The sequence below is a fragment of the Sinocyclocheilus anshuiensis genome, unplaced genomic scaffold, assembly GCF_001515605.1.
Source record: "Sinocyclocheilus anshuiensis isolate Anshui unplaced genomic scaffold, SAMN03320099.WGS_v1.1 scaffold429, whole genome shotgun sequence".
Lineage (NCBI taxonomy): Eukaryota > Metazoa > Chordata > Actinopteri > Cypriniformes > Cyprinidae > Sinocyclocheilus > Sinocyclocheilus anshuiensis.
In genome coordinates, this window is record NW_015539859.1 from 58,480 (window position 1) to 77,634 (window position 19,155).

Below are 19,155 nucleotides of genomic sequence, written 5' to 3' on the forward strand. Positions count from 1 at the left end.
CATTTAAATTGTCAACGCAAGGAAGTAACTCTATAAAAACGTGCATTACATCTAAATTAACTCATAAAAATCAAATATAATTTCTTAAATTGCATAAACAATTATGAACAAAACAGCATCATGTATTTATGCATTGCTTAATCCAAAGAGCCGAAGCACCATTCACACAGATTACATTTGAAAACATATGAGACGCAGTGAAAAGGAATAAACCTCCACAAATTTGTGACGTGTTTCCTAAAAGTTTAAACTGTTTTAACTTTGCATGGCTACATCTCTTGTGAGTGCAGCAGTTATATTTGTCCGTCTAAAAAATGTGCTGAATATGCGTTCTGTGTGAATGGCTTGGTTTCGGTTTAAACCCATTCAAGATCTTCTACGCATTGAGCTTCTATATTTCTCTAATATTTTGAATGAATAACACAGCAGCGGCGCGTCTCGTGGTCTAGACTTATAAAATATTAAAATGCAACAACGTCACTTACATCATCACCGCATCTCATGCTCCACTGATGACGCTCCCTGACGCACTCCTAACATTGCAAATGTTTATTTTAAATTCAACTAATATTCATTATTTACAATCTCCTCATCACAGGCAGGCACAGCACTCATTTCAGCATGTGTTTGTGTGTGCCGTCTGCGTCACTCAGAGCACGTGCCTATATCGTGCGCTATATCGAACATTTTTTTTCTATCGTTATCGAAGAAGGTGTACCGTCGATAAATATCGATACCGTTTTATCACCCAGGCCTATATCAACTACACGGCCAAGAGTATGTGGACACCTCCTTCTAATGCATGGGTTTGGCTTTTCCAGTGAAGACTAACTTTTATACTACACCACACAATGACGTTCTAGAGAACTGTGTGCTTCTCAAGAACTAACTGAATGTGGCAATCTGAATAAGCCTAATTATACAGGGAGCCCGGAAGACCAAACAGTTCCTCAGTCCTTGTGAAAATCTGTATATCAAGTGCTGTGAAACATCTAAGGCTGCCAAGTGAAGCACGTCAGTGAATGTCACAGTTTTGCATCCTGCTCTGAAACCGAAAGATTTATGCATTCAGTTCGAATGGTAATCGAACGGAATTGCAGCTGTTATTTTGGTCGCACATGCACACCACTTATGTGCACCCCTGGTAATGGAAAAAAATCTGATTCTTATTGATGTTAAGTGACACATTCATAATATACAGTATGTTATTAAATTTTGCAATTTCTTGCCAATTAAATATTTTTGAGCTAAGCATTAGAAAAAAAAAATGCAAACATACGGCAAATAACATGATCAAGCCTATGTTTTAGAAAAAAAACTACCCTGCAGAATAAGAACATTATTCATCAAACTGTTTATATAAGTATCACAGTCTCTGACTATAAACTCAAAAGTTGATGGCTTGAGGGTAACCAATTCAAATACAAAACAGACATTATTCGCAAATGGTTTGCGACCCTATCAAACTATTAAGTGTTTTATTTAATTAGTGTTCCTACAAACGTCTGTAACATGTAGAACTTGTAAGAGCGCATGGCTACAGGCTATTAAGATTATTAAAAAAAACGATTAAAAAAAAACCTTTAAGATTTTCTTTCTTTCTATGACTTTTTCATGGAGAAAACTAAAATTCTTTAATTTCCCTGACTGTCAGTACAGAGAAGTACTTCAAAACGGTGTCTACAAACCTCTTTTCAACCAGTCTGCATTTGAATTGACAACGTTTTGAGGTAATTTGAGGTTTTGTTTTTCTGAGGACATTATACCAACCCATGGCCAATAATAGTAGTTTACAGCTCCTGGTTCGAGACCAGCAGGTTTTAGAAGCCGGTGCAGAGCAGATTTTTCTGCCCACAGCTATTTTTCTTTCAGTGGAAATATGTAGAATGAGGATGAGATTGCATATAGGTTTCAGCACCAGGGGTTGTACAATCGTCTAAAAGACTTTCTGGAAGACAGAAGGAGAGTTCTGATGATTTAGTGAGGCGTACTTTGTTAATACGATGGACACAGCGTCGTTTAGGATGCTCTCTCCAAACACCAGCATATTGAGCACAGGATCCACATTCAGAGCGTTAAATATGGCGATAGTGGCGACCGGATCCACAGCGGAGATCAGAGACCCAAATGCAAAACTGGAGGGGGGAAAAAGGGGGAAAATGAAGACACAGCCTCTCATAGTTTTGCTCAAAACTGCACAAGCAATATTCTCACCTGTCTGTCATTGTCATCTTGTAAATAACATCAGCCTATTCAAGAGACACATGGAAACATAACAGTCATAATTGTTGAGAAATCATACTAAAGGAGCTGTTAAGGTGTGCCAACTAGTCTAACTAGACGAACCACTTAATGAACTCACTTACACGTCTGTTTAGATGGAAAGACATGAGAAAAGCAGTTGATGCCTAACAAAACAGTAAGAAGATACCTGGCCCAGGAAATAGATTCCCCCTCCCACGATGAAGGCTGAGATCGCTGTTCCAAAGACAGCAAATAACGTGATCGAGCCTATGTTCTGGAAGAAATTCCCCTGCGGAATAAGAACTTGACTGATCAATCTGTTCAAATAACTCATCTCAGTATCACTGTATGTCTCTGAATACTGACTTGGCATGAGGGCAACCAATACTACCACAGAACGATTAATAGTGTTTTATTTCATTAGTCTTTCCTTCAAATTTCTACACTGACCAGTTCAGTTCACCCAGTGAAGGATTCATCGGACAGTTTTAAACTGAGTTGGGATTCAGATTCTTTCTTCTCTTATGTATGGCTGTTTTTTTTTTTAATGATTAAAATTACAGTATTTTTTACCTTATGTAATGAGTATCCAGACTCAAAAATTATTGGTGGTAAAAGTAATAGGAAAAACATATTGGGACGAAACATCTCTTCTTCCTGCGAAAGAAAGAAAGAAAGAAAAATGACCAAGTGTACTTGAACAAACAGACTCACATTTTGTGTTTCATTCTGGATACGGTTCATATAGAGTTTAATATAATGTTGTTGTTATTATTAATATTAATAACACAGTTGACTGTTTTGTTTTGTTTTACACTTCCTTTTTAAGTGTTTTTTTTTGTTTGTTTTTTTCATTTTAACAGATTTTTTTATTATTATTATTTGTGACCCTGGAGCACAAAACCAGTCATAAGTAGCACAGGTATATTTGTAGCAATAGCCAAAAAAACATTGTATGGGTCAAAATAATAGATTTTTATTTTATGCCAAAAATCATTAGGATATTAAAGGGGTCATATGATGTTGCTAAAAAGAACATTATGTTGTGTATTTGGTGTAATGAAATGTGTTTATGCGGTTTAAGGTTAAAAAAAAACACATTATTTTCCACATACTGTACATTATTGTTTCTCCTCTATGCCCCGCCTTTCTGAAACGCGTCAATTTTTACAAAGCTCATCGGTCTGAAAAGCGAGGTGTGCTCTGATTGGCCAGCTATCCAGTGCATTGTGATTGGCCGAATACCTCAAGCATGTGACGGAAATTTTACGCCCCTTAACATACTGTGATGCCCTGTCCGGCCGGAGCGACGAGACAAAAACATTAAAACCCATTATAAACGAGGCATTTGTTGCATCCAGTGGGACATAATTACGGATTATAATGACTTATACTGTCTTTTTACGCGTTGCGTTGCATCGCGCTGCGCAAACATAAAACCATGTCTGCATTTGTGATCAGAGAAACGACAAACAACAAGTGCTACTCTACACTGCTCAAAACTCGTGTTTGAATCATCAGTGGCAAATCCTCCAGCACTGCTAAGAACTTCATTTGGACAACTTTAAAGACGATTTTCTCAGTATTTTGATTTTTTTGCACCCTCAGATTCCAGATTTTCAAATCGTTGTACCAAATATTGTCCTATCCTAATAAACCATACATCAATGGAAAGCTTATTTATTCAGCTTTCAGATGATGTATAATTCTCAATGTCAAAAAATTGACCCTTATGACTGGTTTTGTGGTCCATTTTAGTTTCGTTATTTGTTCTTTCATTATTTTCACATTATCATTTTAAATTAAAACAAATTATTTTAAACTTTATATATAAAGATTATTTTCAGTATTTTCTTTATTCTCATGTACAGTAAGACACTCTGAATTACTTATTCTGAATTAAATGTGTTGTATAAAACACTTTCCCTGCCTACACACACACACACACTGTCAGAGAATGAGTGTGTGTGTAATGTGTTTGTGAGCATTTGTGTACATAGATACATGTGCGTGTAAATACATACATTATACTTGAGCAGAACTGTGTTTCTGTGAAAATAATGCCAGGCACATAGACACACTTCATGCATGTAACCACCAGTGCACCACATTTCGTCATTTGCATGCTCTCATTCTTCAAGTTCCTGTGCAGGGAGGCCTTGCTGCTCCACATTCTCTTTCAGTTCCACAATGATCTAACACTTTTGGCAATCATTGAGGGGAAAAAAAGCTACTTTTTGGTTCATAACAGTTTCGAACAATTCATGGGACCAGTCTTCAGAACAGCACAGGAATATTAGAGGAATTAGGATTTGTGTAGATGTTAAAGCACATGAACCCAAGGCTCTGCATGAGAGCTAAAGTCAGTGGCTGGTGGCTGCTAACCAAGCGCTCCAGCACGTCGCAACAATCAGTGATAATGCAGCACTTCTTCTGCTCGCAGCAAATTAGGAGTTTATGGAGGCAAAAGTCATAGTTAATGGTTTGTTAAAAGCGAGAAATTGACCTTAAAATAAAGTGCGACTGAAATCTTAAAAGCAATGCATATGAATCGAGCGGTTTATTCCAAGTCTTCTGCAGAGACACCATCACTTTATATGATGAACAAATATAATTTAGATTTGTATTCACATATAAACGTTGAACACGCATTTGGATACATGGTTTATTTTTATGATGTCTTCATGAACTTTTTTGGAAGTTTTGGTATAATGGAATTTCAATGGAGGGATATAAATCTTTCGGGTTTCATTAAAAATGCATTCCTTTGTGTTCTGAAAATGAACAAAAGTCTTATGAGTTTGGAACATTTTTATTTTTGGGTTAACGGTCCCTTTAATGGAGGGGAATATTCACTCTTGGTGTGAGTAAGTCTTTTGTGGAATGTCTCATGTGAGCAGTATTAAAAGGAGCTGCACACGAAAAGCGCTTCAAATCAACCACTTAACAGGTTCCACTTCTGTTAGCATGCTGCCTCAGGAGCCTGTGTAGACAGCAGACAACGTATCGGCCGACTAGGGCTCGATTTCAGCCGACACCAAACATGGACATCACATGTACAACACACCAACAACACTGCATTTGAATGTGACTGACTGTGATCACTGCGACTATATTCAGTATTAATAACTGTGTATTCCTTGTGTATACTGTGCATAGTGTAAATGTGTATATTGTTATTTATGTATGTTGTCAATTGTGTACATCTTGGTTTTGCTGCCACGGTGTAGAGAACTAGACCTAAGAATTTCACCGCCGGCACACAATGTGTGAAAGAGATTTGATTTGATACAAAGTTTTGACAAGGCACGAGTTCTGAACTGAGCATATGGGCCAATGGGTGAAGGTGCATCTGTAGCAGTGACAGGAGAACAGCATGTCGTCGCCTCAGGAGGACAAGCTGCTGGCAAGAACCAGCATGTTATTCTGAGGTTAGTCTGAATCAATCAATCAGTTTTTTTTTGTTTGTTTTTTTAGCTGAAATAAGTCAGAGATCATCATTAGTATGTTTTTAACTCAAATGTACCATTCCACTTAATTTTCAAAATCACATGACATTACACCAGGGGCGTTTCCTCTGAGGAGGCAAGGGAGGCAGTGCCTCCTCAAAATATTGGATGAGAAAAAAAATGTAGTACAAAAATAAAACCGCCAATATTACAAAATATAATATTAAAAAGTGTATAAATCACTCGTTTTTCTAAAGAAACATTGTGCAACAGCGACACCAGCAGGTAAAGTAACATCGGGAGTCCACGTCTCTCGCCTCCCCTCAGCCCATTGAGTTTTAACAGACAACTCACACACTTTGACACTTTGATATAATCACTTTGTTATGTCAAAATGCGACTTAAAATGGCCTGAAAACATGATCTGTGGGAGTTTTTAGTGAGTAATCAGCTTGGTGAAATTTAAAGTAAATCTTTGTGTCTGTGACCAATATTTACCGAACTTATATTATTACTTATATATTAGTATTATTACAGACTACTGAAATTTTGGTATCATGATAACACTACTTTATGTAGACTATAATATGTATAAACCTTCTTTCAGTGAAATCTTACAATTCAATTGACACTCCTAATTGAGATTGTAGATAGAGTGTCAATGGTCCATTGAGAGATAGGTGGCGGTAATGCACTTATAAGTATGCGATCCACCGTAAAGCAAGAAGATGATGACGGCTCTCACGCACCGGCTGTTGAGAACGTGCTCAGGACAGTTCAGACATTGTGGTGAATCAAGAGGTAAAAAAACGATATAAATACTGTTCAGTTTCTTGCACAGACCGATCATTTTGTGTCTTTACACATCAATGTATCGTCACGAGCCGCAGGGTTTAATTTGGTTTTGTCTGTGTATGTTTTTTTTACTCTCAAAGCCGTGATTCCCATCCACTTCCATTATATGACTGACAGACTGCAACGGTTTGAGTTAAAAATCTTTGTTTGTGTTCTACTGAAGAAACAAAGTCACCTACATCTTGGATGCCCTGGGGGTAAGCAGACAAACATCACATTTTCATTTTTGGGTGAACTATCCTTTTAAGCTGTTAGACCAGGGCTGCGTTCAGCCCTGACAAAAACTGTCCAAAACGTTTTTTTTAAACGGAAACGATGGTGCGTTGAACACCCTGTTCTGATGACGCAAGAGTTGCAAAACATTGGGCAAGCTGTCTCTTTAATACCGTGTGGTTCACATACACGTTGCTGCTGATTGGGCTGACATGTTTGACACACCCACCAAACAAGAGAAAACACATCTCAAACCCCGTTGCACACCGCTTCCAGGAAACATGTCGTTCAAACCGGAAACCGTAGCAAAACGGTGCACACCGGTTTGAGCTTGAACTTGCCCCAGGACTGTCCAAACTCAGTCCTGGAGGGCCGGTGTCCTGCAGAATTAAGCTCCAACTTGCCTCAACACACCTGACTGGAAGTTTCTATGCCTAGTAAAGAGCTTGATTAGCTGGTTCAGGTGTGTTTAATTAGGGTTGGAGCTAAACTCTGCAGGACACCGGCCCTCCAGGACTGAGTTTGGACAGCCCTGTGCTAGACAGTGTTCATGGTAAAACACGGTACAGTTGCATCTGTACATTTATACCGTGTAAAGCACAGATAAAAACAGACAGAAGTCTTTGGCCATTGCATACTTTTTTTGAGAGTCTTACGCCATGAGGACTGCACTTTTCAGAAGGTGTGTATATAGAAAGTTAAAAATAATTCCACTTTAAAAAAATTATTTTAACACTCTTGCATTCCGTTTCATTCCATCTCTCTCCATCCAGCTGTTACTGACGGTGCCCTAAGAAAAGCACCTGGCTGTGCTCAGATGAGCCACATTTACATACCGTCTTGCAAAATGACATCTTTTCAAAACCGACTAGTTGGCTGCCAGAAAGACTAGTCAGTTTTTTAAATATGGAGATCTGTACATTATGTGCCGACTAGAAACACCTGCTCACGCCACATCTCTAGAATCAGTGCTCTATAAAGAGTTGAAGCGCAGTTTAGAGGGAATGAAGCAGAGACACGCTCCAGTTGAGCTGCTCATCGAGAGGGTCTCTGGTTACCGAAACAGAGAACTGAGGGGCCCTCTTGACCTTTAGACTTCCTGAAACAAAAGGAAGCTCTGTACTCACAGTGGCCGGCGTCACCTCACATCCCAGCCAAAAATGTTAATTAAGGCCCGAAACAGAGAGAGAGAGATGAAAAGGTGGAGAGAGGAAAAGAAAAGAGAGGCAGGCATGAGAGGAAAACGGGAGCTAGAGAAAGAAACAAAGACACTGGGATGTGGAGAGAATGAAACAGGAGACAGAAAGAGAGTGAAAAAAGAGAGGAAGGGAAGGGGGAGGCACCGGAGAGAAAGATGTACGGCACATGGAATGATTTCCTCTGCTTGCAAAGCTAAAGTTCCAGCATGTTTAGGAAAATCTCATTAAATCATGTACAGGTTACATTGGAATGAATGAATGAATCTCATTACTATGTCAAGATTTCTTTTTTTTTTTTCTTAATTCTGGTTATTTTCCATGGTAATTCTCAATATCAATACATATATCTTTGATCATGTGAAACAAATGGCTGGACAACTTATTATTGTTATTTTTATTATTAAGAGATTATTATTATCCCTAGTTGATATTTGTGGGCCATACCTGATAAATAAATATGGTAACACTTTACTTGAAGGGGTGTGCATAAGACTGACATGGCACCTTCATAATCATGACATGACACTGTTAATGAATATGAAGGAGGTTTTATATGTCAGTCTTATGCACACCCCTTCAAGTAAAGTGTTACCATAAATATTTGCAATCTACAAATGGAATGTGTTTACTATGGTCAAATGCACATTATGCACATTATAGCTATTAGGTGGCATTATACTGCAAACATGCATTTTCCTAATCATATGTTAAATAACATATTCATGTTCATATTTATCTTACAGATGCCATTTCCATGCGTCAACCTGAGGTTGGATGTCTAGACCAAGGCAAGGCCACAACGGCAATGACTCACTGGCCACTCCTCAGTGTATTTGCACCGATCTCTTTTTTTCACCACTCCCATTAACAAATATAGTTCATCACTGTTTCATATTTGAGGACATAAGGTTGCTATTAGCAGGAACGTTTGATGCTAATCACAGACGTGGGCGTTTTTGCTCACAGTGCATTGCATTTGTAAAAGTCTTTACTGTCACTTTTAATCAACTGAATGCACTCTGAAGCATTGAAAAAATTAAGTTTTGCACAGTAGTGTACATGAACAAAACTTCATAGCACTTTTTCAACAAATCTTACATCAACATGCAAAAACACACTGGCTTAGTAAGATAAGAGCCTCCACAACCTGCCACAACCTGAAATCCCAACACAAGAGATCACAGGAGATGGGAGCAGGTCTAAAGGATAACTTGTGATTGGATTACCAAAGGCTGATGTTAATACCAGGAATAAACGGGGCAAAAACCAAACCTTCAGACAGAGCAAAGAGCTTCATCTGTGGTTTATAACGATGACGAGATGATCATACCTTCCAGTTGGCCAACTGCTGCGACTCGATGATCTTGATAAACGCTCCCATCAGAATCCCTGCAAAACAAAAGCCAAATACAAACTACCGTCAAACTTAAACAAAATAAATTAGCTGCTATGTGAATTATTAACAAAAGAAAAAGCTAAATGAACCAGGAGGAACAACATTTTGTTGTTTGTGACAATGCTAGCCAAATATACAGTTGTGCTCATAAGTTTACACACCCCTTGCAGAATATGCAAAATGTTGATAATTTTCACAGAATAAGAGGGATCATGAAAATTGCATGTTATTTTTTTATTTAGTACGGTCTTGAATAAGCTATTTCACATAGCAGATGTTTACATATATACTCCACAAGACAAAATAATAAGTGGATTTATAAAAATGACCCTGTTCAAAAGTTTACATACCCTTGAATATTAATACTGCGTGTCATTTCCTGGGTGATCCACGACTGTTTTTCTGTTTTGTGATAGTTGTTCATGAGTCCCTTGTTTGTTCTGAACAGTTAAACTGCCTGCTGTTCTTCAGAAAAATCCTCCAGCTCCTGCACATTCTTCAGTTTTCCAGCATCTTCTGCATATCTGAACCCTTTCCAGCAGTGACTGTGTGATTTTGAGATCCATCTTTTCACACCGAGGACAATTGAGGGACTCAAACATAACTATTACAAAAGGTCAAAATATTGACTGATGCCCAAGAAGGAAACAGTGCTTTAAGAGCCGGGGGGTGAAAACTTTTTGAACAGGATGATCAGGGTAAATTGTCCTTATTTTGTCTTCTGGGAAACATGTATGTATTTATGTTGTGTCTGAGTGCAGTACATAATGAAAAAATATGATCTTTAATCAAAATAAGAAAAATGTACACATCATCATCCTGGCTCTTAATGCATCGTGTTTCCTTCTTGGGCATCAGTCAATGTTTTGACCTTTTGTAATAGTTGTGTTTGAGTCCCTCAGTTGTCCTCAGTTTGAAAAGATGGATCTCAAAATCACACAGTCACTGCTGGAAAGGGTTCAGATATGCAGAAAATGCTGGAAAACTGAAGAATCTGCAGGCAGTTTAACTGTTCAAGACAAACAAGGGACTCATGAACAACTATCACAAAACAGAAAAACAGTCATGGATCACCCAGGAAATGACACGCAGTATTAATATTCAAGGGTATGTAAACTTTTGAACAGGGTCATTTTTATAAATTCACTTATTATTTTGTCTTGTGGAGTATATATAAACATCTGTTATGTGAAACGGCTTATTCAAGACCGTACTAAATCAAAAATTAACATGCAATTTCCATGATCCCTCTTATTCTGTGAAAATTATCAAAATTATCAACATTCTTCAAGTGGCGTGTAAACTTATGAGCACTAAAGAGATAGTTCACCTAAAAGATGAAAAAGATGAAAATTTCTGTGAAACATAAAAAAATATATTTTTAAAGATTTTTTTTTTCTTTAATAAACCCTAAGGTAGCTCCGTTTTTTATTTTTGCCAGGGATGAACTTCTGAGGGATAGAATTTTTGAAAATTTTTGAAAATTACACATGATCTACAAACTTTACACAGTGTGTGCCATTAAGTCTGTAAGTCTATCCCTCATGGCCTTGTTTTCATACTCGTAAAATTCAATGTATCATCATGAAAGTCAATGGTAACCAAAACTGTTCAGAAAAATATCTTCTTTCTTCCCACAAAAGAAAGTAAGTCATACAGGCTTGACAGGCTTGGAAGGTGAGTAAATGATGAGAGATTTGTGATGTTTTGGTGGCCTAACTCGTTTACTCTGTGTACTCTGTGAATAGGCTTGCACGCTAAGAGGAACTGATCAATCCACACACAATCTTAGAGGAACTACATTGGTATTCATTCAGGTTCAGACTCAGGTTTCACAACACTGTGAAACACGACAGGCGAGCGTAAACCATTACATATTTTCTGTGATAATTAATTACTTCACTGCTTCCCACGAATGGAATATGTGTGTGTGCTTCATATCAGTTCGTCCACTCCCGTTCTTGTCCTCTCTGTATCTTAATGCAGGTCTATTCATTATTGATCAGTTAATTTATTGCTCATAAAACAGAGTGATCTCATTTCTAAAGACACACTGTCTGGTCACTTGCAACAGGAACACAAGCTGTTTTGTGACGAACTTCTGTTTTTATTATTATGACTGGCTGACCCAAATACTTCACCAGCATTGAATGGAACAGTTTAAAGTGTTACCGCTAAAAGTTCCCGAGAATGAGATCATAAAGTCACTTACCCAGAGAAACCACAGCCACACTCTCAGGCAAAAAGTGCAGCTTGAATTTGATCAGCAGGTGCACCAATACAATACAGATACCTGAGAAAATAAAACAAATATATACATATAGCAAACTGACATAAAAACCTTAGGCATAGTTTCCTACAAAAAGGGTTACCACAATTATAGTTACTGCAATAATACTGTGATATCTGGGTATTAGCACCGAAGTCAGAAAATAAAATCAATGTTTATTACACTATTCAAATTAATGTATCATTATATTAATATAACAAGAAGTAAAGCACTACAATAATCATCTTAAAATTATTTGTAAATGTAAATTTAGATAAATATATAGGGAAAAAACATTTCAAAAGTTTGATTTTAATTTTATTATTTTTTTTCAAAAGTTAAATCAAAAGTGACAGCAAAAAACTTTTAGAATGTCACAAAAGATTTCTATTTCAAATCAGTGTTCTTTTGAACTTTCTATTCTTCAAGAAAAAAAAAGTATCATGGTTTCTGCAAAAATATTAAGCAGCACAACTGTTTTCAGCATTGATAATAATAAACATCAAATCAGCATATTATTATGATTTCTGAAGGATCACGTGACACTGAAGACTGGAGTAATTATGCTGAAAATACAGCTTTTATTACATTGTATACATTCAAATAGAAAACAGCTATTTTACATTGTAATAATATTTTACTGCATTTTTTATCAAATAAATGCCATCTTGGTGAGCGAGAAATGTCTTTCAAAAATATTCAAAAAAAATTTTGTCTTGTGGAGTATATATAAACATCTGTTATGTGAAACGGCTTATTCAAGACCGTACTAAATCAAAAATTAACATGCAATTTCCATGATCCCTCTTATTCTGTGAAAATTATCAACATTTTGCATATTCTTCAAGTGGCGTGTAAACTTATGAGCACTAAAGAGATAGTTCACCTAAAAGATGAAAATGTTTCATCTTTCTGTGAAACATAAAAAAATATATTTTTAAAGATTTTTTTTTTCTTTAATAAACCATAAGGTAGCTCCGTTTTTTATTTTTGCCAGGGATGAACTTCTGAGGGATAGAATTTTTGAAAATTTTTGAAAATTACACATGATCTACAAACTTTACACAGTGTGTGCCATTAAGTCTGTAAGTCTATCCCTCATGGCCTTGTTTTCATACTCGTAAAATTCAATGTATCATCATGAAAGTCAATGGTAACCAAAACTGTTCAGAAAAATATCTTCTTTCTTCCCACAAAAGAAAGTAAGTCATACAGGCTTGGCATGACTTCAAGGTGAGTAAATGATGAGAGATTTGTGATGTTTTGGTGGCCTAACTCGTTTACTCTGTGAATATCTACAATAGGCTTGCACGCTAAGAGGAACTGATCAATCCACACACAATCTTAGAGGAACTACATTGGTATTCATTCAGGTTCAGACTCAGGTTTCACAACACTGTGAAACACGACAGGCGAGCGTAAACCATTACATATTTTCTGTGATAATTAATTACTTCACTGCTTCCCACGAATGGAATATGTGTGTGTGCTTCATATCAGTTCGTCCACTCCCGTTCTTGTCCTCTCTGTATCTTAATGCAGGTCTATTCATTATTGATCAGTTAATTTATTGCTCATAAAACAGAGTGATCTCATTTCTAAAGACACACTGTCTGGTCACTTGCAACAGGAACACAAGCTGTTTTGTGACGAACTTCTGTTTTTATTATTATGACTGGCTGACCCAAATACTTCACCAGCATTGAATGGAACAGTTTAAAGTGTTACCGCTAAAAGTTCCCGAGAATGAGATCATAAAGTCACTTACCCAGAGAAACCACAGCCACACTCTCAGGCAAAAAGTGCAGCTTGAATTTGATCAGCAGGTGCACCAATACAATACAGATACCTGAGAAAATAAAACAAATATATACATATAGCAAACTGACATAAAAACCTTAGGCATAGTTTCCTACAAAAAGGGTTACCACAATTATAGTTACTGCAATAATACTGTGATATCTGGGTATTAGCACCGAAGTCAGAAAATAAAATCAATGTTTATTACACTATTCAAATTAATGTATCATTATATTAATATAACAAGAAGTAAAGCACTACAATAATCATCTTAAAATTATTTGTAAATGTAAATTTAGATAAATATATAGGGAAAAAACATTTCAAAAGTTTGATTTTAATTTTATTATTTTTTTTCAAAAGTTAAATCAAAAGTGACAGCAAAAAACTTTTAGAATGTCACAAAAGATTTCTATTTCAAATCAGTGTTCTTTTGAACTTTCTATTCTTCAAGAAAAAAAAAGTATCATGGTTTCTGCAAAAATATTAAGCAGCACAACTGTTTTCAGCATTGATAATAATAAACATCAAATCAGCATATTATTATGATTTCTGAAGGATCACGTGACACTGAAGACTGGAGTAATTATGCTGAAAATACAGCTTTTATTACATTGTATACATTCAAATAGAAAACAGCTATTTTACATTGTAATAATATTTTACTGCATTTTTTATCAAATAAATGCCATCTTGGTGAGCGAGAAATGTCTTTCAAAAATATTCAAAAAAATCTTACTGACCTCCAACTTTTGAACAGCATTATATGAGTAATAAAGGTTACATCTGTATGCTTTTTTGGTTATTATTTATTTATTTATTTACATGTTTGTATATGTGCTTCTTCAATGTCTTTTTTGTCCGTTTTAAATTAGGCGTTTTGTGTTTAAAATCATAAAAAATACAATAAACAACAAATAAAAACCACTTTTCCATAAACACTATCATATGTCTATGTTCATCACAGGAAGACGCATCACCGCAGAGGGCCGATCCCAAAACATCAACACGTAACCCGACACCTCTGAGCTTCTAAATGACACAAAAAACATACCACGGGTTTCACTGTGACGTCACTGATTCAGTGGTGTCGGATACACAAAACAAAACCTTAGCAACGGAGGAGGAGCCAGCCGTCTTATTAAAGTCATGGAAATGACTCCAGATAATTAATAGAAAATGAGTTTCAGCTGGTTTTGTTGATAGAGACTTATATATCTGCCAAACCAATTCATCCAAAGAGATCTAGTTCTGTATACACTAGCTATAGCTATCATAATATAACACTTCAAGTTATTGTGTTGTTCGTCAGTAATATGCAAAAAAAAAAATTTATGTCTACTGTCACCAGGGCCAACGCACACATTATTTGTCAAAGGTTTGGGGTCAGTAATATTTTTTTAATGTTTTTGAAAGTCTCTTATGCTCAACAAGGCTGCATTTATTTGTAAGTATTTGCATTTATATTATTACAATTTAAAATAGCTGTTTTCTGTGAATATATATTTAACTGTAATTTATTCCTGTGATGCGCAGCTGAATTTTCAGCATCATTACTGCACTCTGCAGTGTCACATGATCTTCAGAAATCATTCTAATATGCTGATTTACTGCTCAAGAAACATTTCTGATTATTATCAATGTTGAAAACAGCAGTGCTGCTTCATATTTTTTTTTTAAACTGTGATATTTTATAGAAGATTCAAAAGAACAACTATTTAAAACAGGTTTAAAAAAAAAAAAAAGCCTTTACTGTCACTTTTTTTCAATTTAATGTGCCCTTGCTGTACAAAAGTATGAATTTCTTTCAGTTAGAAATGTAACGATTCACTCAACTCACGATTCGATTCACAATTTTTTTTTAACAAAATGAGATTTAAGACAAATTATAAATTAAATGTGTCCTTTTATTATTGCTTGGACAAAATACTGTACGTTTCTTTGAGAAATTGAAATACAGTATATAATAATATACTAATATAGCACTTGTAAATTATTGCTCTTTTGTTGGTTTTGATTGCTTCTATTGTCCTCATTTGTTAGTCGCTTTGGATAAAAGCGTTTGCTAATTAACAAAATTTAAATATAATGTAAATGTAAGTAACAAAGCTAAATTGAAATTTTAAAACAAGCCCCAAATCAAATAAATAACACAAATAAAATAAATATCTTCATATAAACAAACTAAACGGAAAAGAAGAAATACCATCTACACTTTTCTAAAGTCAGTAAGTTCCCCTCAGACATGCATTCATATAAACTCCTACCCCTAAATGAATCGCGATTTGTTTAGCATCTCAACCGATTTGAATCGTCACATATTTTAATCGATTTTCAACCGGCTTGCGGTTAATCGTTACATCCCTACTTTCAATCATTCAATCAATAAATATTGACACCAAAGTTTTTTTAAAAGTAGTGTATATATTTTATATAATCAGTGTTCGAACTATACCGTGGACTTTGGGGGAGCCCACTTGGTTTTTTTTTTATAACGGGGGGGGATGGGTCGTGCGCTTGCGCATGCCTCAAAAGAGGGCTTACAATGGCTTACAAAGATACATAACAGCTACAAGTGCATGCACTACTTGCTTTATGCAAGCACTATATATGATAAATCACTATACAGGATTTACCCTATTATACTTTATCGACACGAATTGATAGGTGAAACAACAAACAGCCATAATGTTAAATAGAGTTTCATGGGTGTAACTCACCCAAAAATGAAAACTGTTTGCTTACCAACATTCTTCAAAATCTCAAATTTTATGTCGGAACAATTTTTGGGTGAGTAAACGACATTGATGAGCACAATTTTTACCTTTTTGACATTATATTTCCATCATCGAAACTACCCCGGCAAAAGAAAAAAAGAAAAAAAAAATCAAAAGATATTTACTAATGGTAAACAAATGGACCCCATGATAAACAGGTGGCCTGGTCTGATAATGGCAAAAGGAAGCAGCGGTATATTTAACCCGACCTCTTAGTCTAAATCCTACTGTTTCACCGTATAATGGCATAGAGAATCATGTGCTTTTAACCTTGTTGCAACAGTCTGAGTAGGGATCTTTTCTATCCCAGCATGACAATACCCTTGTATAGACAAGCTTTACTGAGTCTGCAGGACGAGAACATGGCTGCCCAGACCTCAACCCCACTACACGCTTTGGAAATTAACTGGAACACCAGTCGCGCATCAGGCCCCATCATCGCCCAACATAATGGCGCTTACGTGTCTGAATGGAAGCTCATCTCTGCATTCATCTTCCAACATCTAGCAGAAAACCTTCCCAGAAGAGTTTAGCGGTTATGTTAAATATTCATAATCTTCAGGACTGTGTGTACCACTCACAAAGACAAAACGCTGACCATCTCCCATTAGCGGAATCGGTTTCTCTTAAGCGTTTAACATTTTCACAGACACTGTCCATCAGTCACGAACAATGAACAAATGCAGCTACAACCTGGAGAATTGAAATGCTTTGGATAATGTTCTGATGCTATAAAATCATAACTTCAGTTATTAAAAGAAAAGAAATATCACGGTGATAATAAAAATGATTTGTTAGGGGTTGCGTTTACAGATTTACTAAACTCATTTCTGGTCAAGCAAAATGTCACTAGACCCACTCATCGTCTTAATCATACACTAGACTTAATTATAGGGATGCACCGAAATTAAAATTCTTGGCCAAAGTCAAAACCGAACAAAATGAAACACTGGGCCGAATACCGAACACGTTTTTTTGAGTTTTTTCCCCCATGTATTTTGCCAGTTGTTTTCTCCATTGCATAAATTAAATAGCCAAAATGTGCTTTTTACTGTTTTGTCTTGCTTTTCAAAGAAAAAATCAATAATAAAAAAAAACATTTAAAAATATTTATCACGGAACATTTTTTAACATTCTAGCAGACATTATACCAACAAAGCACAATTTAACTTAAAATTAATAAGTTAGTAAAATAATATTTTTGGGCCATCAGACCCCCTTCTTGAATCAGGCATGTATTTTTTTTACTGTACAAATAAAAGCAGCCTTGCTGAGAAGAGACTTATTTTAAAACATTAGAAAATATTACAGATCCCAGTTTGAACACTATGTGTGTATGTTATAATAAATGTATTAACAGAGCTGTTGTAATTATTATTAGGGGCCAAGCACCGAAGGTGCAGTGGCACCTATTGTATCCGTTAGCGTCATTTTTCTTCTTCCGCCGCAAGTCTATGGCAGCCCATAGAACCGCTTGCGGGAAAGTTGTGAAATTTGGCACACTGATAGAGGACAGTCTCAACATTAACCTCAGCAAGTTTGGAGTCTCTAACTCCAACTCTCTAGCGCCACCACTTGTCCAAAATTTCAATTTCTTTATGCTAATAATTTTTGAACCATAAGGCACAAACTGAAAATTCTTTTTCCTTTGAATCCTTGGCTCATGCTGAGTCGAATTAACACCAAAATTCAAAAATCGCAAGGTTTAGTTTTTTCGCTATTTTTAATTGTTTGTAAAACCTACTTTTTCGAACTCGTCCTAGACGGTTTGTCTGATTCTCACCAAAATTGGCTCAGATCATCTTCAGACCATGCTGGCAAAAAGTTATGGAATTCAAGTTGATTTGTCCAACCGTTCTCGAATAACGCACGAAGGAATTCTACGAAAAGCACGTAAAAATGGATGTGAGGCTATATCTCCGCAACGGTTTGGCGTATTGAGACCAAACTTGGTGTGTGTTATAACAAGCATGACCTGAGACTACCTGATTTTCAACGGTCACTTTGTCGCGTCCAGTGTAGACAGACTTTTTAGCTGTTGCTGCGCGGCGTGACACGACAACTGTCGCGTCCGGTGTAGACACGGTGTCACTCTACGCTGGTTGCTATTTGATAGCGTCACGTCATTGTTCGGTACAGTTTATTCAGTCTTTTCTCTTATTCGAAAGAGCTTTTTTTGCTATTTTCGGTCAAATAATTTTGGTTGCCGAACAGAAATGACTAGCAGTATGGGCACAATCTTCTCTAATACATTAGATCCTGTCGCACCCATCAGATTAAAAAAGTTAGAGAGAAAAATACTGCACCAATACTCAGGCTCTAAAGAGAGATACTCGTAACCTAGAGCACAAATGGAAACAAACTCATTTGGAGGTCTTTAAAATCGCATGGAAAAAGAAAGCATATCCCGCTACAAAAAGGCTCTAAAAGCAGCCAGGGCCGAGCATTTCTGCAAACTCATAAAAAATAAGCAAAACAATCCAAGGTATCTATTTAATACAGTCTCTAGAGACTAACAAATCAACAGACATCACCTGAACTGAATATTCCATTACAGTTTAGTAGTAATAACTTTATGAATTTCTTCACTGAGAAAATCGAAACTATTAGAAATACAATTGTAAATGTACAACCTTTGACTGCATTTTATGATACAGCCTCTGTTACGGCCCCTAAAGAACAATTACAGTGCTTTACAACTATAGGACAAGAAGAACTAAAACTAATCATTGCATCTAAACCAACAACATGTTTACTAGACCCCATTTGTACTAAACTATTGAAAGAGTTGTTACCTGTAGCAGAAGAGCCTCTTCTCAATATTATTAATTCATCTCTATCTCTAGGTCATGTTCCAAAACCATTTAAGATGGCAGTTTTAGTTTGCATGATAGTAGGTGTTATGATCCCAATATTCAGCACCATGAGACAACTTTTCTGATGTCAATCAGAT

At 36.2% G+C, this 19,155-nt stretch overlaps 1 protein-coding gene across 1 annotated transcript in view; it reads right to left on the bottom strand.

Moving 5' to 3' along the window:
- Positions 1-16,810, bottom strand: part of LOC107684898 (sodium/hydrogen exchanger 8) — a 28,953-nt gene extending 12,143 nt beyond the window's left edge. Inside the window, exons 1-7 of the mRNA XM_016481286.1 lie at positions 16,777-16,810; positions 13,394-13,474; positions 9,291-9,349; positions 2,818-2,901; positions 2,432-2,533; positions 2,215-2,249; positions 1,992-2,135 (exon numbers count right to left, since the gene is read on the bottom strand). Of these exons, the coding sequence (XP_016336772.1) occupies positions 1,992-2,135; positions 2,215-2,249; positions 2,432-2,533; positions 2,818-2,901; positions 9,291-9,349; positions 13,394-13,474; positions 16,777-16,810 (539 nt within the window). The remainder of the gene's footprint in view (positions 1-1,991; positions 2,136-2,214; positions 2,250-2,431; positions 2,534-2,817; positions 2,902-9,290; positions 9,350-13,393; positions 13,475-16,776) is intronic.
- Between the last annotated feature and the right edge of the window lie 2,345 nt (positions 16,811-19,155).